At 39.3% G+C, this 25111-nt stretch overlaps 2 protein-coding genes across 4 annotated transcripts in view; one reads left to right on the top strand and one right to left on the bottom strand.

Annotated features, from left to right (window-relative positions):
- Positions 1-17091, bottom strand: part of LOC127698152 (translation initiation factor IF-2-like) — a 29227-nt gene extending 12136 nt beyond the window's left edge. Inside the window, exon 1 of the mRNA XM_052201482.1 lies at positions 17036-17091. Coding sequence (XP_052057442.1) covers positions 17036-17049 — 14 coding nt within the window. The 5' untranslated portion in view covers positions 17050-17091. The remainder of the gene's footprint in view (positions 1-17035) is intronic.
- The window catches only part of Galnt1 (polypeptide N-acetylgalactosaminyltransferase 1), a 70459-nt gene that overhangs the window by 11275 nt on the left and 34073 nt on the right, over positions 1-25111 (top strand). For all 3 annotated transcript variants that reach the window (XM_052201481.1, XM_052201479.1, XM_052201480.1), the window contains exons 2-3: positions 17036-17090; positions 22592-22833. In XM_052201481.1, the coding sequence (XP_052057441.1) occupies positions 22695-22833 (139 nt within the window). In that variant the 5' untranslated portion in view covers positions 17036-17090; positions 22592-22694. The remainder of the gene's footprint in view (positions 1-17035; positions 17091-22591; positions 22834-25111) is intronic.

Raw genomic sequence — 25111 nt, 5'->3', positions numbered from 1 at the left:
TGTGGTTAGAATGTGAAATGTACCTCATAGGCTCATGCTTATTTGAGCTTTTGGTCTGTAGTCAGAGATATTTGGAAAGTAATGGAACTTTTAGGAGGCGGAGTCTCTGTGGAGGAAGTGGCTCACTGGGGGTGTTGAGTCTTCATAGCTTAGCTCTACTTCCTGCTCCTCTTCTGAGTTTGGGAGCAGCGTGACCAGCCTGCCTATCGATTCCTGCCTTCCCTGCCTGTGCCATGTGTTCCCCACCAGACTAGGGTGAATCCCTCTGGAACTACAACACGAATAAAGCCTTTCTCTCTTAAGTTGTTTTGTCAGGATATTTTTTTCACAGCTGCCTATGTTGATGTCTTTGAATTCTGCGCTGGCCTGGAGGACTTAGTTCTCCTTACAGCTTGTGAGTGCGTAGAGTCTAGCCTTCTCACCTCAGTTGCTTAGACGTGTTCATGTCATTTCTACCCGTGCAGATTTCTGTTGGGGCTTTATTTATGCCTGTTGGATTTCTAGTTGTTGGTGTCGTCTACTTCAGATCGGGATACATGAAGCAAAACAAGGCACAGAGATCTCAGTTGTGTGCTGCTCCCCTCTCACTGAAGTCCACGGCTTGTCTGCCTTCTTCCCAAGCCCTGCCAGATGAGCAAATGACAACAAAACCTGGTCTCCTCATGTTTATGTGTAATAGCCCCAGTTTTATATATCTACTTGACTGTCAGAAGCAAATATCCATGAAGAGCCAGGATTTGACATTTCCCCTTCCCATGGAGTAATTTTTTTAGTACTGTAAAATATGAATTGCAAGTAAAAGAAAGCTGTCATATATAATTCTTATCTTAAGCATTGTTTGATTTTTTTTTTTTGTATGTGTTTTTGAGTGTTTATTCTTGAGTCTCCTAATGGACTAGATACCAGGTTGTTGTCTAGGGACTATTGCCTGATATTAGATACTTCTTTTGAAAACAAAATTTAATTAAAAAATTTAAAATATTTGTTTTGTGTATGTGTTTGCAAACATGCTACAGTGCATATGTGGAAGTCAGAGGACAACTTTTTGTTTGTGAGCAGAGAGACTGAGAGCTTGAGTATACGTGCTCAGAGTACTAGAGAGTTTCTTTTGCTAGAGAAGCCAGAAGGAAGAAAATGAGTAAGGGTCTTGCTTTGTAGTATAGACTGACCTTGAACTTGTGATCATCCTGCCCCAGCCTCTAAATTCAGGGATTACAGGCTTGTACCACAGTGGCTCAGAGGTTGTGACATGTTGTTTTGTGGGTTTTTTTTTTTTTTTGAGTTTTGCCTTGAGTTTTAAATAATTATAATTTAATCACAAATCTTTGGGGTGAGAGGGAGGGAAGGTGTGTACTTGTGCACAAATTGACAGTCTGAAAGTTACCCTGAGAAAGGATTGATATAGTCAGTTGGTTAGTGTAAGAGGGAAAGATTAATTTATGGAAGGGAAAGAATGTAATAATATTCTTGAAAGCCATTCTGAAACTAATGGAAATCAGATCACTTTAATTTTTTTTTTTTAAATTGCCATTGTGCTGGGACTCTTGTAGGTGCACACTTTTGCAATCATAGTATTTAAATGCCAATGAATAGGCATTTGTGAGTTCAGGGTGACATGAAAAATGAGTCCTTTAAAAAAAAAAAAACCAAACAAATGCTTCAAGACACTTGGCCATAAAAGGCCTCAAGACAATAACAACAGATTGTTAAACCAAAAGCAAAACTCCTTCTAAAGTGGAACCCTGTGTGACTATATATTTATGAGTATATAAAGTCTATCCTGAAAGAGTTTAGAATTCATTTAGTATAGAAACCTTTTATAGGAGAGGATGTGTAGTATTATATACAATTAGATGTTAATAATTATTACATTATTTTTAATGTAATTAACATTAAACATTAAAATAAAATACATCTTTGAGTGTTTTACCCCCTTAAAGTCTGTAGGGATGCTGAGAGGATAATTATTCGCATATGTGTGGTGTGCTTGCCCTTGAGTATGACTGTGTACATAAATGTGAGTGCATGTATGTTCCTGAGAATATGGAGTTGGATGTCTCTGGTGAGGTGGTATCTCTTAGCTGAACCCAGAATGGCTAGCCAGTTTGCTGGGGTCCCCATGCTTACTGTTAGTTTCCCACCATGTACAAACCATGACAAATAGTGAAACAGGTCATTCCAAAGACATTCATACTGAGAGTCCCCAACAAGGTTTTCATGTTGTTTACTTTTTGTCATAGGGGTTAGAGGTGTAGTTCAGTAGTAGAGAAAGACTTTGACGAGCAGTATCTAACAACTAAAATTTCCCATAGTTACTGTCTGTCCCGCTGATGAATGTGCTGGTTTGTTTCTTACTTCTTATTTCCTTGTAAGTTCTTAAAATTCAGAACTTATTGGCTCTGTGTACTTAATTGAGAGTTGTCTGTTTAGTTTACTGAGAATCACAGAATGAAGACAAGCAGTAGGCCTTTGTAGCAGTGGTGATGATCTCTGATTTGACAGTTGAGGATGGTGTCTGTGTATGTGGACATATGCCCTGTTGTCTGTAGGACGCATGGAAGAGTAGCCTGCTAGCATATATGCTGTTGAACACCTGCTGTATACATCCCTGTTAATTCAGGTTTTCCTATTTTTTAAGTTAAATTTAGCAGCAATTAGTCTTTTCTTCTGCTAAATAAACTTAGGTAAAACTGGATACTACTGATATAGAAATAAATTGAACCAGCTAGATGATAGATGATACTCAATTTTGTTCTGCTGTACTAATTTATAGATAGTATATTTCACATCAGGCCTTGTCTTTCAGCACTGTAGTCTGAGGTGAATACACTGGATAAACAATTGAAAAGAAACTATGAGATCTTTGGGCAGCAGGAGTGGGTATTTGAGCCGAGAGCTGGGTTATCTATCTCAGAGGCCTTCCCAGAAACTTCCTGTGCTTGGCTCCTTTCCTCCTTCATCTCCTCATACATACGCTGCTTCAGAGAAGCCTTTCCTGAGCACGTTAAAATAACCAACTGTCGGTCGGTCACGTGCTGACCTGGCAGCCAGAGGATCCTTCGTGGCACTCCTTATCTGCCACTTTAATTTCTCAACTTTGGACTACAGTTTCATGAGACGAAAACAAAACTGGTCTTTAAGGAAACTGCCCTGTATTTTTGCAAATGTACTGGGGAATGAGGAGAAGTTAGTCCTTTCTCTTTATTCTTTGCCTAAATTAGAGTTGACAACTCTCAGGCCAGGAATATATATAATATGAGGGTCAGAGAGGCATTTGAGCATACCGTTGGAATTTTATTCCCTTTACTGTGCTTTAATTTGCACTGTTTGCTTTAGTGGGTTTTTAGTATACCATAGCATTGAAATATTAGTATTGATATTTTATTAGTTCTTACTCTTTAAACAAGTGATCATTGGTTTGTTTTCACAGGAAAAAATTGACCCTATATAACCTATAACCAAATTATGTAATTTCTTTCTTTCTTTTGGTTTTTCGAGACAGGGTTTCTCTGTGTAGCCCTGGCTGTCCTGGAACTCACTCTGTAGACCAGGCTTTCCTCGAGCTCAGAAATCTGCCTGCCTCTGCCTCCCAAGTGTTGGAATTAAAGATGTGCCTGCCAAATTATGTAATTTTGTTTCGAAAATTTACTGTGATTTTCAACAAGTTTATAGAATTATTTTTTAATTAAATATCTAAAATATATCCTTTCTTTAAAGTTTTTTTTTTTTCCTTCTTCAGAGATAAAGTCTAGCTATATGTCCTTGGCAAAAATTGTAGAACTTGCTATGTAGGCCGGGCTGGCCTCAAACTCAGAAATCTCCTTATCTTTTCCTCCTGAATTCTGGGATTAAACGTGTGTGGCACCACACGCAGCTAAAAAGATGTATTTTTAGTTATAGGGCAAGGATATGCCCAAGCATATGCAGATGTCAGAAGAGGCCAGAAGCATCAGATCCTGTGGAGCTGGGGTCCCAGGCCACTGTGAGCCGCTGAAGAGTGCTGAGGACCCACCTCTAGCAGCAATACCCACTCATTAATCACAAAGCCATTTCTTTAGCCCTCCAACAGATATTTAGAAGGCAACTTGCTCTGTGCACATCTGAAAGTTTTATACAAGTGAGGAGGTGTGGGAAGACAGACTTAGGGATGAGGGGATGCTCATGGTTTGGAGACTGAGGAGGGATGGCATCTGGGGAGGGCAAGACTAGAGCTGGGAAGGAGTGTCCTTATGGTGTCCATGGCGTTACTCAGGGTGCTGTGCTAGGATGCTAGTGTGCCTGCCTTAGTTTACCTTCAACTTGGTCTGATCTTTTCTCTCTGAAGGTGTTTGTGATGTTTTTGTCTTAAAAAGGAAATCAGAGTAGAAGTTTCGTATAAGTTTGCCTTTTTTCAAAGGATCTCAGTACTTTAGATCCTGTTCTTTGATGTTTTTATCTGGCAAAGTACCTTTATTACTTTGTTGTCATTAAAAAAGCATTAATGTGTAAAGTTTAATTATTTAGATTTTGAAAAAGAAGCAAAACTTAAAAGATAAAGAGAGAAAAGCATTAAAAAATGGGGGCTACAGAATACCATCTTGGGTTTGGAGTCTTTTTGGGGAGTGGGGGATGGATTATATGGCAGCCAGAAATTGTCATCGAATGTCTTCTTCAGTTTTTCTCCATTGTTTTTTGTTTCTTTGAAAACATTTTTTTGTGTGTGTATATGGGTGTTTTGTCTACATATATGTATACCATATGCATGCCTAGTGACTGCATGAGGCCAGAAGGTGTTGAATCTCCTGAAACTGGAGTTATAGATGGTTGTGAGCTACCATGCAGGTGCTGCAAATCCAGCCTAAGTTCTCAGGAAAAGCAGTCTGCGCTTAACATCTGACCTTCCTCTCCAGCACTCAGAGTACCTCCCCTTCTTTTTCTCCTTCCTTCCCTCTGTCTCTCCTTCCCTTTCTTTCCTTCTCTTTAAGTTTAATTTAGTACCTTTATACTCTAATGTTATACAGGGAGAAAAGAAGCATGGTTTTTAAAGAGTTAATAAGCAATCCTCATAAAGAGTAATGAGAAAATTGGACAAGTTGCCTTGCAGGATGAGGGTAACCCTTCAAAGGAACTGACTAATAGTGGCCTAATTAAATTCTAATTACCTTTAGAGTATGACAGATATTTCTGTTCATTTAACCATTATTTCAATAAGTATTAAGTACTTTGATCCTATTATATATTTTGTCATTTATTTTAAAATTTCATTTACTTTATATCTTTGAATAGGAAATGTCTCAGCTTTGTGAACAGCATCTCCAAGTGTTGGTATTTAGATGTGCCCCGGTTTCTTTGAAGTGGATGGAGCCATGCAGTGGTAGCATCTCTGTGAGCCACCCTCCCTTCTACTTCATACCAAGAAGAACTTACTGTAGTTCTTAAAATCTTATGTTTAATTTAAAAAACAGAACAAAACAGTAGTATGTTAGGGGGAAATGTTTCAGTAGTAGCTGCTTAGTTTAGGATCATAGTCCCTACACTATCAGTTGCGTGTGTGTGTGTGTGTGTGTGTGTGTGTGTGTGTGTGTGTATTTGTGTTCTCACATGCTTCTTGAGATTGAACCTAGAGACTCACACTTGATGTTTAAACTTCCTGCCATTGAGTCTACAGGCTCAATACAAATACCAGAGAGAGATCATTTTCTGGTTTGAGCACTTGATACTTTCTTCCTGTTGTTTTTACAGCCTTCTATAGTATAGTCCAATCTCATTGTTATCACTTGGTGTTCTGCTTTTATCCAGAAATATATGAATTTTTGTTTAGTTTAGTGCCTAGAAGTTTGTTTGTTAAATGAACCAATTTCCTTTGGCTTTCAAATAGTTTTGATACATTTCTTTTGGGATACTTAGTGATCTGACTGTTCAGAGCTTATAGATGCTTCTTTTTTTGCGCAGTGTGGCAAATGTAAGACTTATTTTTTTTTTTTTTTAAGATTAAAAATGTTGGGTCAGAGAGATGGCTTAGGGAATAAAAACATTGGCTGTTCTTCCACAGGACCTGTATTCAATATCCAGTACCCATATACATGACAGAAAGTCAGCTCACAACTTTTTGTAATTCTAGTCCCAACAGATTTCAAAGGCTCTTCTAGCCTCCTTAGACACCGACACACAAATGATATCTTGCAGGCAAAACACCATTCACATAAAAATAAATAAATGCAAATTAAAGATATTGGGCTGAGTATTTTAAATATTTTTTTTAAAGTTCATTGTTGAACTGACATGTAAGCAAATAGACTTTTCAGAGCATCCTGGCAAGAAAACCATGAGTCCAGAGCACTGAGCCTAGCAGCCTTACTTGCTGTTCTGCTGATGTTCTGTAAGGGTTGAGTAAAGCGAGAATATCCACGGGACCCTCGTGTGAAGCTGAAATTACCTAAAATCAGTCAATGAATAAGCTAGGAAGAAACAGCAAACCTGTTGTAGGGTTGAAGTGAAGGGTGCAGAGAAGAGTATGTAAGTACTTGTCTTGTTCCTCTAACAACATATCTGGTAGAAGGAACCTGAGGGAGGCTCTAGACCCACAGTTCAGTCTGCAGGGACTGGGGATGACACCACCCACAATGGCCTGGGCTCTTCCCTCACTGATATACTGTGTCAGATATGGCACCGAAAAAAAATACTTTTTTTTTTTTTTTTTTTTTTTTTTTTTTTTTTTGAGACAGGGTTTCTCTGTGTAGCCCTGACTGTCCTGGAACTCACTCTGTAGACCAGGCTGGCCTCTGACTCAGAAATCTGCCTGCCGGGATTACAGGCGTGCACCACCACCGCCTGGCTAATACATATTTTTAAAAGACGCGTTTATATCTGTCTGTATGTGTGTGGTGTTTGGAATAAGAATAGCTTCTGTAGGCATATGTGTTTGAATGCTTGGTTTCCAGTTAGTACAACTATTTGGGAAGAATTAGGAAGTGTGACCTCGTTGAAGGAAGTGTCACTGGGTTTTAAAATTACAAAAGCCCTTCCTATCTCCTACTCAGATAACTGATATAAGCTCTCAGCTACTGTGTCAGCACCATGCCTGGTTGACTGCTGCTCTCTTCCCTGCCATGTTGATCAGAGACTAACCCTCTAAAACTAAGTGAACCTCTAGTTAAATGCTTCCTTTTGTAAGTTGTCTTGGTCATTGTGTTGGCTATTTTTATGTCAGCTTGACATAAGGTATAGCGATCAGAGAGAAGGAAACTTCAATTGAGAAAACGCCTCCATAATATCAGGCTGTCAGCATTAGATCAGGCTGTCTGCATTAGATCAGGTTGTCAACATTAGATAAGCTGCATTCAATAGGTGTATAAGGAAATACTTACATTTAAGAAAAAGGTCTTAGCAGGGAAGTTTGTTTCTACATTTTAAAAGAATACTAATACAGTTATTCATGCAAGTAGTTTAAATGTTATTTCCCTTGCTTTTGGTACCTGATTGAGCCCAGGCCTTATACTGGGCAGTCCTCTGCCATTCATCTATGTCCCCAGCACATGAACAATTTAAGAAAAGAAAGCCAGTGCCTTAAAGACACAGAAAATTAATTTATGAAGTTTTCTATGGTAGAAACCTATTACAGACTTAGACAAAGAAAGGGAATTCTTTAACCTGATAAAAGATATCATTTTAATGACTATCTTAGTTTAGGGTTATATTGCCATGAAGAGATACCAGTGACCAAGGCAACTCTTATAAAGACAAACATTTAATTGGGTCTTGGGTCTGATTTACAGTTTCAGAGGTTTAGTCCATTATCATCATGGCAGGAAGCATGGCAGCATGCAGGCAGACATGGTGCTGGAGAAGGAGCTTAGAGTTCTGCATCTTGATCCAAAGGCAGCCTGGAGGAGACTGTAGTCCACAATGAGTCTGAGCATAGGAGAAGACCTCAAAGTCCAACTCTCAGCACACTTCCTCCAACAATGCCACACCTACTCCAGTAAGGTCACACCTCCTAATATTGCCACTCCTTATACATTGAAACACATGAATCTTTGGGGGCCAAACTATTCAAACCACCACATTCCACTCCCTGGCCCCCATAAATGTGTAGCTATAACATAATATAAAATTCATTCAGTCCAACTTCCAAAGTCTATCATAGTGTCAACAGTGTTTAAAAGTTCAAAGTTCAAGTCTCTTCTGAGATTCATGTAATCACTTAATTGCTGTAATTACTACAATCTGCTATAAGATAAAAATCCAAAAGCAGACCACATACTTCCAACATCACAGGATACACATTATTATATTAATCGGGGTTCTCTAGAGTCACGGAACTTATGGAATGTCTCTATACATTAAGTAAATTTGTTGTGATGACTTATAGTCTATAGTCCCAACTACCCCAATGATGGTCAACTGTGAATGGGAAGTCCAAGAAGTTGCTCAGTCCCACAAGACTAGTTGTTTCAGCTGGTCTTCTGAAGAAGTAAATTCCAACAGATATACTGGCAAGTAAATGCAAGCAGGCAAAAAAGAGTGAATCTTCCTTCTTCCAGTGTCCTTATGTAGGTCTCCAGCAGAAGGTGTGGCCCAGATTAAAGGTGTGTACCATCATGCCTGGATCTGGGACTTGTTTTGTCCCAGGCTGACCTTGGATTCCGAGATCTCCTAGCTTTAGTCTCCTGGAATTAAAGGTGTATACTTACTTGCTATGGCTTAAGCTTTTCATAGCCACTATGCCTCAAGATCTCTATGTCAAGATCCAGGTCAGAAACTTGTGTCTTACAGCTTTAAGATCTGGATCACAGGTGAGCCCTCCAATTCTGGATTGTAGTTCATTCCAGATATAGTCAAGTTGACAACCAGGAATAGCCAGCCGTTAGAATTATTATCCCAAAACATCATAGTGAGGTAATACTGGACCAAAGCAAGACCAAAAAAATTAGCTGGGCAAACTCTAAACCCTGCATCTCCATGTCTGATGTCCTACTTCTTTCAGCTTTGTTGACTGCAACACACTTCTTTCTCATGGGCTGGTTCCACTTCCTGTTAACAGGTATCCCACGACTCTGGCATCTCTAACATGTTAGGATCTCTAGAACAACTTCAGCTTCACAGCTCTTGTTCCATTGTCTAGGATCCACACATGATCTTCTGTACTCCTCCAAAGGGCTGGCATCATTTCTCCAGCTCTGCCCTCTGTAGTACTCTAGGCTCTGGCTGACTCCAGTCCATTGCTGCTGCTATTTTTGGTGGCTATCATATGGTACTGGCATCTTCAGAACACTGGGGTCTTCCACTGAATTTAGGCTGCACTCCCACCAGTAGCCTTTGTGGTCATTAGAATAGGTATGGCCCCCATTAGATGCATGTGTTTGAATGCTTGGCCCATAGGGAATGGTACTATTAGGAGACATGGTCTTGTTGGAGTAGGTGTGATCTTGTTAGAGGAAAATGTATCACTGTGCAGGTGGACTTTGAGGTCTGTAGCTGCACCCAATGCAGAAGACTGTCTTCTCCTGGCTGCCTGCAGAAGAGAGTCTCCTAGCTGCCTCTGGATCAAGGTGCAGAACTACCATCTCCTTCTCTGGCACTATGTCTGCCTTGATACTGCTGAACCTCTGAACCTGTAAGTCAGGCCCAATTAAATACTGTCCTTTATAAGAGATGCCTTGGTCATGGTGTCTCTTCATAATAATGAAACCCTAACTAAGACAGCCAGTCATAGGTTCTCTTCATGGTGCCAAACCTCAACATCTTTGCATGACCCAGTCAGTTCTGGACCTTCACCTGCCACTGAGGCTGTACCTTCACCAATAGCTTCCAACAATGCCAAGCCTCAGCAGCTCTCCATAACCCCTTCCTCTTACCTTCAAAACCAGGCCACCAGGGTGACTCTTAAACTGGACAAGTCCAGATGCTAGCTCAAGAGAAACCATGGCCACCTCACACAATGGCCTTTCTGTCCTCCATGCAGAGACATCCGAGGCACATACATCTGTCCTCAGTGACTTTCCTTAGTCTTGTAGGGAAATTCCAGTCTTGATTCTAAAGTCAGAATCATCTTACCAAAACTTTGAGTACTGCTGCTTGCTGGGGCTAGAACATGGCCCTTATTCAGTTACATCTTCATCAGCTTTCTGTTTTTGGTGATTTCCTTTACTGCCTAAGCTTGGCTGTTCTGGAACTTGCTTTATAGAGTAAGTTTGAATTCAGAGATTTGCATACCTCTGTATCCTGAGTGCTGGGATTAATTAAGGGTGTGTGCCACCATGCCTGAACTTAAGCTTTTCTTTACCTGGAACTTAACTCTATACAAGGCTGGCCTTGAATTCAGAGATCTGCTTGTATCTTTCTCCTGGGATTAAAGGGTTGTACCACCGTGCTTGAACATAACCTTTTCTTTAATTCCTTTTCACAAGATCTTTCTTTATAAGCATGACCACTATTCCTCAGGATCTGGATCAAAAGCCTGTGTCTTCCAGCCTCAAGATCTGGATCACAGGTATGCCCTCCATTTCTGGATTGTAGTTCATTACAGATATATAGCTAAATTGACAACCAAGAATAGGCATCACAATCCATCCCTTGTTAATTTGACACACAATCATATTTTCTCGTGTCCAAATGAAAACAATAACCAGGCCTAACATGATATAGCTATCCCTGTTCTACTGCAAACACATAAACAATAAGTTTAGCTGGGTGGGATCTTGCCCTGAGGTCACCACTTCCTTAATTCTTTTTAATATTCTTGAACACAGGATTTAGCTCTATTTTACTTCCTGGTGTCCCTTTAATCTTTGAACCATACATTTTGTATTTTTCCTTTCTAAGTTTGCTACGTCTGTTCAAAAAGCTTTTCAGAAAAGTGAACCACAGGACAGAGTCTATGCTAGGCTATTTTGAGATTTCCTTTGTCAATGCAATTAATCTAAATAGCTTCACTTTAGCCTCAGGTAGACTTTTCAGACAAGGGTAAAAGGCAGCTACTTTCTTCACCAAAATATCACAAGAATAGTCTCTAGGCCACATACTAAAATTCTTCTCTACAACCTCTTGAGCCAGGCCCCACAGTTCTAATCACCCTCAGCATCATTGTCTTCCATGCTTTTACTAGTATGGTCCATTAAGCCCTACTGAAAGCATTCTACTGCTTTCCAAAGTCCCAAAATCCACATTCCTCCAAAGAAAAGCATGGTCAGGCCTCTCACAGCAATACCCTAGTCCTTGGTACCAACTTCTGTCTAAGCTGCAATCTGAAGTAGACTTCAGTAATGTGCTAGCAAAGTAAGTGCTAGCAGGTGAAGAGGGAAAAAGTGAACCCTTCCTTCTTCCAGAGAGGCCTCCAGTGGAGGCAGGGCCCGGATCAAAGGTTAAAGATGTGCCTCCCATTTTCTACTGTTGCGACAAAGCATCTAGAGCAATGCAACTCACAGAGGAAGGAGTTTATTCCGAGCTTGCAGCTTCACAGGGAGAATCCAGGACCATCTTTGTAGGGGCTATGGTATCAGGCAGACATGGTGCTGATGCTGTAGCTGAGAACTTACACCCTTATCTGGAAGCAGGAGGTGGGGGAGGGATACTCACTGGGACCAGTGTGGGCTTTTGAAACCTCAATGCTCACCCTAGTGATTTACCTCCTCAAACAAGAGAATCCCTAATCCTTCCTAAATAATCCTACCAACTTCTGACCAGTGTTCACATGTATGAGTCTTTGGCAGTCATTTTCATTCAAGCCATCACAGGCATCTGTGAAAGGCCTACAGCAAGTATCATACTTGATAGCCAGACACTCATAGTGTTCCTTTAGATGTCAGCCGCAGCAAACAGCTGACACTTCCTTTTTCTTTATAATTTCAGTACATTTCTCTTGAAGACCCTGGGCGATAAAAGCTTCCAGACTAAAAGAAACAGTTATCATCTGTTAGAGTCAATATAGGTGTTTTCATAGAAGAGTCAAGAGTCTAGAGAATTTTTCAGATTTGTAGTTTACTAGCTTGCTTTATATGCGATACAACAATAAAGTCAGTTTTGTTGCTCTAAACTAGCAACATATAGTAGAAATTTGGTAATTTCTCAGAATAGCTAAAAATCCATCCAATTACGTATTTAAAAGAGAATATGTATCTTTAGGATGTTGTCAAGATTTAAAGTGTGGGGTGTTATGGGGCTGTTTAAGATCCAACCATAGTAGGCAGGGTAATATCTTTAAATAGGTTCCAACGTTCAGTCCCTTATCGTCATGGCAGGAAGTGTGGCAGTTGACAGTTCTACATCTTCATCCAAAGGAAGCCAGGAGCAGACTGTTTCCAGGTAACTAGGAGGAGGGTCTCCAAGCCTACCCCCACAGTGACACGTTCCTCCAACAAAGCCATACTCTAACAAGGCCACACCTCCTAATAGTGCCACTTCCTAGGCCAAGTATATTCAAACTACCACAACTACCACAAGAATCAAACCTAGGATTTTCACAGTGTTGTCACTAAGCTGCATACACAGGCTTACAACTCTCATACAGTGAGCATTTGCTTCTGAATATATTGGCCACTCTTGACCTGCTTGCAAATAGATTTGGAATTAACTTGTTAATTCCACAAAAATGAAAGAATCAAAATATACCCTAGACGATTACCTAAAATTACCAATAAATTGATACATTAATGGCAGTTTGTCATTTTCAACTTGTATCTTTTTTCTTAATATTATCTCATGATTGCTAAGAAAACCCTTTTTGTTCAGTTCTTTCAATTGTGTTCATGTCTCAGGCAACAGGGATCACTACAGGAATCAGGGTCACAGGGGCTGTCCTCCAGTACAGTCAGTATCTTCCATAGCCCCAGATAATGAGTTCTGATTTTTGTCTTACCAGCCACCATAGCCTGCAAGGCAGGTAAAGGGATAAATTTGCCACTTGTACTTACGTAGCAGTTTGATGGGCATGGAAGAACAGGAAAGTGTTCACTGAGTGGACATGCTAGTGTCCCAAAATTTAGATTCTTTTTTATTAAAAACATCCCAATATTTTTGAAGTCCTTCTTTCCTCCCTAGTAATAGTCACTAATATTCATTTGGTATGTAATTCTATATGTATAATATAGCTTGGGGCCCATAAGCAAAGTGTCTTGCTTTTACTTGTTAAAGTTAACTAATGGAATAAGCTGTACCTGTACTGAAAATGACGCCTCTTCTTCCTTGTACTCACATTAACACATAGACACAGTTCTAGTTTATTCGTTTTATCTGCTGTAAGTATCTTGTTATATAGGTCGTTTATTCATTTTCGTTTAGAAATAGTTTTATTTAATTTGCACATGTGTGTGCATGTGTACACCTTTGGAGGCCAGAAGGAGTCCAGATTCTCTGAAGGTGGACTTGCAGATGGTTGTGAGTTGGAACCAAGCTAAGTCTTCTGGAGCCGTCTCTCAGGCCCCCACCCCCACCCCACTTTCCTCTTGATGTACCTTCAGGTTGTCACTCTTTTCTTGGCCATTATAGACAATACTGTGAGCCTGCAGTTGGATTATGAAGGACTATGGTGGGGCTTTCTTTAGCCTTACTAGGTATCGCCAATTCCTTTCTTCACTTCTCATCATTATGTTTCTCCTGCTTTCATTATTCATTCTTCCTCTGTTGGTGCTGGGGATCGAACCCAGGGCCTTGCCATCCTAGCCAAGTGTTTACCACAAAGGTAAGTTTCCAACTCTACCTGCTTGCTTCATTTGGAGGAGTTTTTATGTGTTCTAATACTAAAATTCTTGAGCTGTTTTATGAAATTTTCTCCTGGTCTTTGGTTAGTCTTTTAACTGCAACAATACAGTTAATGGTTGAATGAAAAAGTAGTAGAAGGAATAGTCACTCTTCTGTGCCTTGTGGCTCACCTAGTATATAGTCCCTCCAAGGGCTGCCATTCCTGTTTCTTCCTGTTGGCTCCATCCAGAGACCATAAGAGCTCATGGCAGATTAGCTTATGTAAGTTTGCACTTTGTATGTACACGTACACATCTACTATGCTTTTACTAACAGGACCTTGTGATTTTGTCCACATGCCAACTCTTCCTTTTTAATGTACACATTTTGTCTTTTTATCTTAATATTGACTTACTTATGTTTGGTTTAATATCTGTCATTTTATTTTATAATTTCTATGTTGCCATGATTTCTGTGATTTTTAAATCCCATTCCTAGTTACCGTTTGAATTGATGTTCCTTTTTTCTTTTTCATCTTTGGGTTTTGTTTTTTTGTTCTCCCTCCTTTCCCCTCCCCTTCTCTTCCCTCTTCTCCCCTCCCTTCTCTTCCCTTTCCTTTTCTTGTTTGTAAAGCTGTTTGTTGAATATTCCCTCTAATTCTGGGCCACACTCCTTCTAAACTCAAAGCATTGAGATGCATGGCAGAGTTCAGAGCTGTAAATTTTAACATAGGAGAGGATCACTAAGAAAGTCCAGAGGGATTGCTGGCAGAGAGCTGTTCCTGCTGTCCCTACCTCTCCATTTAGATGTTCTAACAATCTCTTTTTACTTGTTTTCAGTGTGATATTTGAACAAAAAGCCCAACATTAATTAAATATCTGTCCTGCATATAAACATCAAGACCTTACATTTTATTTTCAGCTACGTTTCTTCTCAAGTGTGTTGTCTAGTATTTTTATTCTAATTATTGAGATGTTTTCTCTATCTTGTGCCAAGAATTGCCAGATACTGTAATAATGATGTTAGACAGAATACAGGCCTTGAATTTTTTGCAGTTCATATGACAATAAGCTGAGTAACTATGTTGACTAGAAAATATTGTGGACCTCTGGTCTGGGGAAGTTCCTTCTGGGTCCTTTACGTCCCAGAAACTGCTCTCCAGAATGATGTTTGAAGTTGTTTTCTAATATCGTAGGTTTTGGTTAGAGGAAACCTAACATAAAGTCTTATTTTTAACATTTAGGCATCCGTGTTGAAGAGCTAAAAGTGACAGAACAGATTAATAACTTACCCTGAGTTTTGCTTTTTACTTTCCTTAGAGTGTAGCCAAGCATTCCTGTTCACTATGTACAGCTGAATTGTGAGCTCCAAATTCTGTGTTTTTCTGCTTCTGTGTTTTAGCTCAGTTTGTGTAAATATATTTTTTGCTTTTTTCCTAATATAAAACAAATTGGCCTTTCTCCTCACCAGTTTTTTCCTTAAAAATCTCCATCTTACCATACCTTTGAAACTTTTTGCAAAGACATGAAATCACTTTGTAAATTATGGTGTGTTCCATCATCTTATCTAAAGATTAGACTTGTTATGGTGGGATCCATGTTGTGTTCCTACCACAGAATTTTTGAAAATGAACCATAAATAAAAGCCATGTATTGTCTTAGTTTTGGAGGCTAAGGAGTCCAGTATTGAGTAGTCAGCATCTGATGACTTGTTTGTTGTGTTACAACAAGGTGGAGGAGTATCACTTGGTGAAAGCCAGTATGCATAGCAGGCAGGGGGTGGGGTGGGGGCTGGAGCTTGCCTTTAATCCTAGCACTAGGGAAGCACAGGCAGGTGATCTCTATGAAGTTGAGACTAGCCTGGTCTACAGTGAATTCTAGGCCAATCAAGGCTACATAATGAAACCCTATCTCAAAAAAAAAAAAAAAAAAAAAAAAAAAGTCAATGTATATTTCAGCCGAGGTCTCTCTTCTTTAAAGACATCTCATCATGGGAGTCCCTCCCTGTTCTTTATGGACTCAGATAATATTAACATTCAAATTTTGGATTAAGTTCCTAACATACATTCTTTGGTAAGAACACATTCATACTAATCAGAGCCTAAATTTTTTTATGTTTTAGTGTTTTCTGTTAGCATAGTATCTTGTAGGTAATTAACAGAGTTTGAACATATGGATATATGATTTTCAGTTGACTAGCTATAGCCATGTACTACATAACAGGATTTCAGACAAAGGTAGAACAGATATAAATGATATATACCATAGAACCTAGATTTGTAGTAGGCTTTGCTGCTAGGTTTATATAAGTAACACTTTTACGTTCACAAAGTAATGAACTTATCTCATGACATGTTTCTCAGAACACACTCCTGTTAAATGGCACATGACTATAATACCATTTCTAAGATGGGTATGTCACAGCAGATTCTAGTTTGTAGTTGTTAAATTTATGTTGAAATTCTACTGCTAGATGAGTTCTCTACTGTTTACACTAATTTTTTTCCTTCACAGGATACATTCTAATCTGAATCAATAATTGTAGCTTGCAGGATGCTTAGGGTAGGGTGTTGATTGTAGGAACACAATATCTCGGCACTGAAAGGTCATCCTCTCACATAGAGAGGTTCATATACATGGAGGGAAGTTTCAAGGTTGGTCTGACTTCATGCTGCATCCAGATCTCATTGCTTTCCACGGTTTCACTTTGCAGTCCTCAGCATGATAAAGGCTTTCCTTAAAGATTCAAGAGAGCTTCTGGACTTGAAGTGTATGTTGATTCCAAGAGTAGCTAGAGAGAGAAAGGCACCATTTTTTTTCTTTAGCATCCTTTTTTCCTTCAAGAGAGAACTTTCCCCAAATGCTTTCTGACAGATTTCCCTACAGGTTCCATTGATCATGATTTAGTTTTGTACTTTTGTAAGATAAATACAGTGGCTGTGGTTGACCTAGGCCAGTCAGGAATAGTTGGCCTAGTAGAGAATTATCACAAGAATTCCACCAGAGTATGATAAGGTGAAGGATGTTGGGTGTGGAATGAGAAGTAAAAGACATCCACTGCAGATGCTGTCTGCCTGTCTCTGCCTTCTCTTCTGAAGAGTTGATGCCATCATTTTCTAGGAGGAGAAAAGATAATGTATACTATTTCCTTTGAGTTTTTGGTTAGTAACATTTTATTAATTAACTCACTTGTTCTTAAAATATAACTGGCGTGCCTATGTCCCTTATGTTATATTTATCTTTGGGGAAGTAGCTGAAAAATCAGCGGCCCTTGCATTCAAGTGGGCAGCTGCCTGCAGTCTGCACGGTAGTGAAGGTACGGGAGGAGGGAAGAGCTAACTTTGAAATACACTGATTTTAGCAAATTTATTTTTCAACAGATGATTTGAGACATGTGGATTTATGATATGAATTCATTTGAAAAGCCACTCTGGGGTAAGTTGATAATAATTGGGAATTAATGATTTGAAAATTATAGTTCTCCATGAATTTTGAAACGTATATCCTTTGGATTTTATGCCTTATGTTCATGTATTAGAAGAGCTTGTTGTTTTAGTTTTTATTTAGACAGTATTACACTATCTGGTCCTGGCTAACCTCAAACTCAACAGAAATCCACTTCCCCCTCATTCCCAAGCTGGGATTGATGTCACCATACTCAGCACTAGGATGATTTTGTACTAAGTTACTATTTTAATAAAATTTGAGAAATACAGCAAAGTATAGTCTTAGTACTACTTTATAAGTACGTTTATATTTATTTCTCATTACTATGTCAATTTGAAAACTAAACAGAGACTAGGTTCAGGTAAGAACCTTTAGCCTAGAACTAAACTTAGGATCTTCTCCTGTGACTGGGGAGTCATTTGCAGTACTGGTGTTGCAGATACTGGAGTAACGTTTGTCCTGAGCTTCTCTACTGCAGATGCCTTTTCCCTCGCATCAGTGCATATATGACAGAGCCTGATTGCTTCATCTAAGAACACACCATTAGAAATACTTCTTACTATTTACTGAGTGCACATTATTGCAGTTGAACTGTGAGATGAGTGTACTTTTCTTTTAAAGAAACAGTGAGACTATGTGTGTTTTGGTTGTTAGGTTGCAAATAAAATAAATTGACCTTTTAAAGGCCACATAACTAGTTAGTGTTAGAACTGAAATTTGAACTTAAACATTAGTAGTAATGTTTAGTACTTAGTAATGAACTAAGGCTTAGTAATGAACTTAAATTTTTCCTTGTTTTAATTGGTAAGTTGTATCTGGATTCCTAAGACCACCCCTAGATCTTCTGATTGGCTTGGAGAACATAGCAAGTCCTAGGATAACTGGGACTACATATACCCTATCTCAAAAACAGAAAGAGTGAAAGGTGACTGACTCCTAAGTCTGATGACCTGAGTTCAGTCCCCACTGTTTGCCCAGGTCCTCTTTTTTTGTTTTGTTTTGTTTTGTTTTGTTTTCTAGACAAGGTTTCTCTGTATAGCCTTGGCTGTCCTGGAACTCACTCTGTAGACCAGGTTGGCCTCGAATTCAGAATTCAGAAATCCGCCTGCCTCTGCCTCCCAAGTGCTGGGATTACAGGCGTGTGTCACCACTGCCCAGCTGTCCAGGTCCTCAAAGACAACTTATTTTATTTTCTGAACTTAGAATAGTTCCACCTGGTAAAAAGAACAGACTCCAGCAAGTTGTCCTCTGACTGTGACACATCCTTCTACATAAAAATGTAATATTTCTGAGAGTGGGGGTTGAGTGTGTGTAGGTAACCCTGGCTGTCCAGGAACTCCATCTGTAGACCAGGCTGGCTTTGAATGCAGATCCTCCTGCCTCTGCCTCCTGATTGCTGGGATTAAAGGCATGTGCCAACATTTTTTAATAGTTAAAATGAGACCTCTTTTTTTATTTTACCACTATATATTAAGAATAAGCTAGTTATTATAATTCAGATAGCAGTTTTACATATGAAGAGATAGGTCAGTAGAACGGAACACAGAGATTCAAAAACTTAGTTTACAACAGGGTGAATATTCCATGCCCTTAGAAAAAGATGACTTGTTATTTAAGTAGGACTGAGGCAATTGTGAATATTTTATGCCTTTAGAAAAAGATGATTTGTTATTTAAGTAGGACTAAGACAATTTATCCTTTTGAGAGACATATGGCTCCCTACATATACAGGAAAGGTAAAACATTTTAAGTTTGATACAAAAACATTACTAGTAATGATTTCCAGATATAAGTATTTCTTAAGATATGAGAAATGCTACTTTTTTGAACCATAAGTGATATTCTTTATGAAAGGTAAACGATGAAGTAGAAAAAAAATTACAGGTAGAGCTTATAACTGACACAACACTATATAAACAATTTCCCAGAAATAAGAAGACAAATTACCTAATAGAGTATTGGGCGGGATTTCAGTAGGTATATGAGAAAAGAAATGAAGTGATCACCAGTTATGGCAGAGATGGTAGAACACCAAATACAAAGTTTGGTGTGGTCCTGCATAGATGGGGACCTGGGTGATGAGGCAGGAGGGTCTGCAGTTGGAGGCTAGCCTGGATTAAATGGTGGTATCTCTTCTCAGAAAACAGACCAGATATGTAGTTACAAAAGATAGTGATTACACATGAAGATTGTCAAAATTAAAAACTCCTCTCAACAGTGTTCTAATGTAAATACACCAAACTTATGAAAACATGTGTTTCTCTGTGTTGGAGATCTGGGATTCTCGTGATGATGACTCAAGAGCAAAGGAGAGGTTTCACAGTTTTAAATAGATTGTTAAATAAAAATGATTTGTAATATGACATTGAATTTCAGTATCCGTAAGTAAATGATTGGAATGGTACTGTATTCATTTAAAGGCTGCTTTCTTCCTATTTGCCAGCAATGTGCTAATCACGGCCCTAAGTAAGTTCTCTTGTACCCCTGTTGAGATCTGGTCACCCCAAAGTGCTCAGGATAACAGAAACAAGTGTTTAAGTGAGGTCCATCCATCCTGAGTGACCACAGAAACACTTCAGCACTAATAGCAGAATATAGCCATGGTTTACGGTGGTCCTGAGATTTTACCTTGCACTGTTTGAAGAAGGTTTTTGTTTTTGTTTTTTAAGATTTATTTATTTGTATGTCTGTGAGTACATGTGAGTATTGTATCTCTATGTACACCTGCATGCCAGAAGAGGGCATCAGATCCCATTATAGATGGCTGTGAGCCACCATTGTCATTGCTGCAAATTGAACTCAGGACCTCTGGAAGAGCAGCGAGTTCCCCTAACCGCTGAGCCATTGCTCCAGCCTCCCTGAAGAGTTCTTTATATTTAGCATATATAATTTTATAAGTAGAAATATAAAATTTCAAGATACCGTTAGAAGCCAAAATCAGTTTATCACCTTCAAAAACTGGTATACTAGTCAATATACTCAACATTGCATGCCCCACATAGACACTCTTGATCTGGTAAGCTCTGTTAAGAGTCTCTACCAGTATTTCAAGTGAGCTTTGTTCTCCAGACCTCTAAACCAGGATAATAACTATTCCCTAGAACTATTTCAGGGAAATAGTTCAGTGATCACAACAGTGATTTTTTTTTTTTTAAATTCTGAGTAGTGTTTCTCTCATATGTGTGTGTGTGTTTGTGTGTATGTGTGTGTATATTGTGTATATTGTGTATGTGTATAAATCTATAATGCTCTCAAATTGGAAACATTAAATGTAGATGATATACTCAACATTTTTAGATTTTGGAACATTTCAGATTTAGTATTGTGAAGCTTAAAAAATTAAGTCTGTGCAAATATTACAAAATATGAAAAAGCTCTAAAATCTGGAACAGTTAGTTTCCAAAGCATTTTATATGAAGGATGTTCAAAGATACTTTTAAAAAATTGCATACAGGTTGTTAAGATAGACATGTTTTCTCCTTAGATGTCTCAATGTGAAGTCTCAAAGACTGGTTTTTTGATATCAATGAACTGACAATATTAGTGTAATGATCATTAGGTCTTAAAAATAGGTCTGGGGAAGTACTTAGTTGATAAAGGTCTTGTCTAGGACGCATGAGATTCTGTGTTTGATTCCTAGCTCTGCATAAACCTATTATGCCCACTTACAATCCCAGCACTGGGGTGTTGGAGGCAGGAGGAGTAAAGTTTAAGGTCATTCCTGGCTCTCTAGGAGGTTTAGGTTCTATTGGTCTATATGAGACCCTGTTTTGTTAATGTCTTGGTTTTGCCACCCATCCACCCACCTTCTACCACTACTTCAGCAGTCAGATTCTTTGCCAGACAGTTTTCCATGTGAAATGGCTCAAATACAAGTTTACATACCCAGCTTCCGTGGTAAGAACCTTGGTTTGTGTTTCTCTTTTCTTTTCTTTTCTTTTCTTTTCTTTTCTTTTCTTTTCTTTTCTTTTCTTTTCTTTTCTTTTCTTTTCTTTCTTTCCTTCCTTCCTTCCTTCCTTCCTTCCTTCCTTCCTTCCTTCCTTCCTTCCTTCCTTCCTTCCTTCCTTCCTTCCTTCCTTCCTTCCTTCCCCTCTTGCCCCTCTTGCCCCTCTCTCCGTTTTTCAAGACAGGTTTCTCTGTGTAGCCCTGGCTGTCCTGGAACTCACTTTGTAGACCAAGCTGGCCTCGAACTCAGAAATCTGCCTTCCTCTGCCTCCCAAGTGCCGGGATTACAGATGTGCACCACCACTACCTAGCTCATGCTTTTTTATAGTAACTACTTACTGCATATGACACAATCAGATGAATAGACATGATTTTGAGGCAGAAAAGGTCTGTAGCACCCGTGTTTTCTCTCACCTTGCCATCAAAAAAATGCTGTTCTGATGAAAGACCATTTGCAGGAGATCCAAGTCCCCAGAGAGCAGAAGTAATTTATGTTACAAGTATCATTTAGTATCTCTTTGGGTGACTCTCTGACTGTTGTCTAGCAACTTGGTAAAGAGTTACTCTAGGTGTTTCATAAATGAACTCACCTGTGCTGGATTGTTTGGAGCCTTCATCTTGTAAGAGCAGCCTTGTAAGCAGCTGCCCAGCACCTGTCAGCCTGCTTCTGCAGCACTGCTCACATGACTTTCAGTGCAGGGCGGGGTGGGGGGGCATGGACAAGGTGTTCCCTCAGTTTTCTTGATTGAATACACTTGATTTGTTTCTGTCCCTAGTCAGCAGCAACACTGGCTTTTGTGTTAGTTATTCAGTGACCCAATTCCCAGGCTGCTCCAGGGCTCTCCAAGGTAAATAACTGCCTTGTTAGAAACAATTTTACTCAGAGTAGCCCTGTTACTTTCTGATGACAATGTAAGAGTGCCAGAATGTAGAAGAGTGGGAAGTAGAAACTACAAACTTAGGACATCAGAGTTTAGGAGTGAGTCCTAGAATTCCTTCCCTTTCCTGCAGTGCATTCTGGGAATGTTTTCTAGATGAGTAGTGACTTGTGGTTTGTGCATAGGATTTGGTGGGGGAAAAGAGGACAGGAATTAGCCTGAAAGGCTATGTATTACCAGCTCAAGGAGAACTGGATCTTCACACTGGGATCACTGTTGGCTGGAGATGGTGGGCTGATTATTGTTGTGGCTTTTGTCTTAGAATTCAGTAGAACTGTTGGAGAGATAGGAAGTCAGGACCCATGCTTGATGCAACTGAGATGGAGGCTTACTGCTGTTTCAGTGTGTAGATCCAGTTACAAGAAGATAAGCACAGTTTTACACATTTTTATTGGTTATTTAGATTTATCTTCGTTAAAGGCCTGTTTATACCCATTTACCCTTTTTTCTATTGAGTATGGTTCTGTAAGAGGTATTTATATGATAATGGACTTTATTGTTAATGAAATTAATTTCTATCTTAATATTTATAATGTAAAATTTATCATATGATCCATTTCTTAGGTATTGAATTTAAGAGGTTTTCCCCCCCTTTTCTCTTTATAGGATATGACTGTGATTTCTGATGAAACCAGATTGGAATAATTTTCATGATATTTGTATATTTATATATATATATTTTAAAATTTTACATTTGACTTAAAGTGCCATGAGAAAATTTGCATATTGCAAGGTGGTTCTGGCCACCTCCTTGGTTTGGGTACTCTTGGATATGTTCCTGCTGCTTTACTTCAGTGAATGCAACAAATGTGAAGAGAAGAAGGAGAGAGGGCTTCCTGCTGGAGACGGTGAGTGCTCTTTATACAGCTGTCTTCTTAAGGATATTGGTCATTTCTAATGGACTTCACATTTAGATTTATAGCTGTATATTTAACATTTTATATTTCATATAAAACTTAAATTTATATATAGATTTAAATTTTAAGATGAATAGTAATCCCTAAGTTCCTATGTGGTGATTATATTTCTAACAGCAGTTGAATGTTAAGAGTGTCAGTGTCATTGACTTGTTCATTTTAGTTCTTACCAAATGACAAGGAATCTCACAGTTGGAACTGCCAGACTTGTCCTGGGGGCTGGTCCGATGCCAGGGTACAGAGTGGGGCATTAGAGCTTGGCTAACAGGTGCCAAGTCTCCTGCCTGACTCACCTCAGAGCCGTCCCTCGGAGCTGTCTCGTGCTGCAGCCTTTGAATACAGTCCTCCTGTTGTGGTGACCTCCAACTGTAAAATTATCTTCATTGCTACTTCATAACTATAATTTTAGTAGTTATGAATCATAATATAAATATGTGTTTTCCAGTGGTCTTCCATGACTCCTGTGAAAGAGTTGTTCAGTACTCTCAGTTCTTTTTGTTTGTTTGCTGTTGTTTTGGTTTTTGAGATAAGAGTTTCTCTGTCCTAGAACTATGTCTGTAGACCAGGCTGTCCCCAAACTTAGAGATCTGCCTGCTTCTGCCCCCCAAGTGCTGGGACTAAAGGTATGCACCACCAGGCCTGGCTTGGCATTTTATTCTTTGAAGAAATGATAGGTAGTTATTCTTCCAGTATTAATTTTCTTTGACTCTTAATTTTTATAAGGAAGAAGATACTTGGTTCTCCAAAATTTGTGATCTAAAAGCTATTTATTTGTGTTAGGAACTGTGCCTGTTTAATTCTAATTTTATAGGTAGGTTTACATAGCCAGCTCTGCTTAGTTGCTGTAACAGGATGTTAGCAATACCTAGTCTAGCCCCATCAATTTACTTATAAGTTCACAAAATACTACTTTTACGGTTCTTCTACTACATAATGTTACTGAGAAACAAAGCACTGCCTTCTTAACTGGTAGTAGAGCTTACCCTGTTCCTTTTAGACCAGAGGGTAAGTATTACCACTCACTGGTAAGAAATTGCTGTTTGTTTGTTTTTTTAAGATGTATTTATTTTATATGACTACATTGTCTCCCGACACCAGAAAAGGGCATCAGATACCATTACGGATGGTTGTGAGCCATCATGTAGTTTTTTGGAATTGAACTGAGGATCTCTGGAAGAGCAGTCAGTGCTCTTAATTGCTAAGCCATCTCTCCAGCCTGAAACTGGTGTTCTTTTCCCAGAGTGTCTTTTCTTTCCTTCACCCCACTTTAATGTATTGTCAGTTAGAGTTGGAGCTTATGGTTTCTGTCTGGAATGCAGAAGCTTAAAAGCAAGAGAAAAATAGAGACTCTGTAGCACAGGAAAACTCAACTGGAGAATGTGTTTAAAGCCCTGATAGGTGCTGAACAAGAACAGAGAAGTTTTGAGCTCGAGAGATTTAGCAGTTAGGAGCTCCTGCGGGGACCTGGGTTCAGTTCTCTGCATCCACACAGTGGCTCACAGCCATCTATAACTCCAGTTCCAGTGAATTTGACACATAATGTATATGAAAAGCACTCATACATATAAAATAAAATAAATCCATCTAAGAAGAATTTCTCCCTTTAAAGAACTTGTCAAAGACGAGCGTGTGCCTCCACCGCAGGCTGAAGGGGGTCTGGCATGCTGCAGGTGTGTCTCCTCTGCAGGCAGTGGCACACCCTCAGGATTTCAGACAAGGTGTCAAGTCATCTAACAGGACTGGGACCTTTGCGTGAATTGGTGGGTGTGTGCTAGAAGAGACCTGACTAGAAGAGATATGGGTTGGAGCCTGTCATGAAAGTTTGAAAGAAAAGTTGACGTTGACCCTCATGCCTCCTTGGTTAAACAGATTGCTGAGGCAGACTCCCCACTGGAGGAGCAGCCTGGATGAGCCTCTGGGTCTTGGAAGGTTAGGACTAGGTTTCGTGCAGTGGTACTGAGATGCAGTGTGCTTTCCTCCCTTCCCCCCTCACACTTCAACACACAACACCGGTTTTTCCCCCCATTTTCTTCTTCTTTGGTCTTTTAGGATAGTAGGTGTGTTCCACCATGTTTGGCAAGATGAGTTGTTTATGGTGTTTGGGAATAAGGTTTCTGATGACCCTTGTAAGTGCCCTTTCAGAGAGTGTAACCATGGAAGGCGGTGATTGGGTGTACTGTTAAAAAACAGACGTGTGGCTTCTTTAGCA

This window comes from Apodemus sylvaticus, chromosome 13 (genome assembly GCF_947179515.1).
Source record: "Apodemus sylvaticus chromosome 13, mApoSyl1.1, whole genome shotgun sequence".
Classification (NCBI taxonomy): Eukaryota; Metazoa; Chordata; class Mammalia; order Rodentia; family Muridae; genus Apodemus; species Apodemus sylvaticus.
Note: the sequence above shows the minus strand (reverse complement) of the source record. Positions and strands in the feature narration are given on the sequence as shown.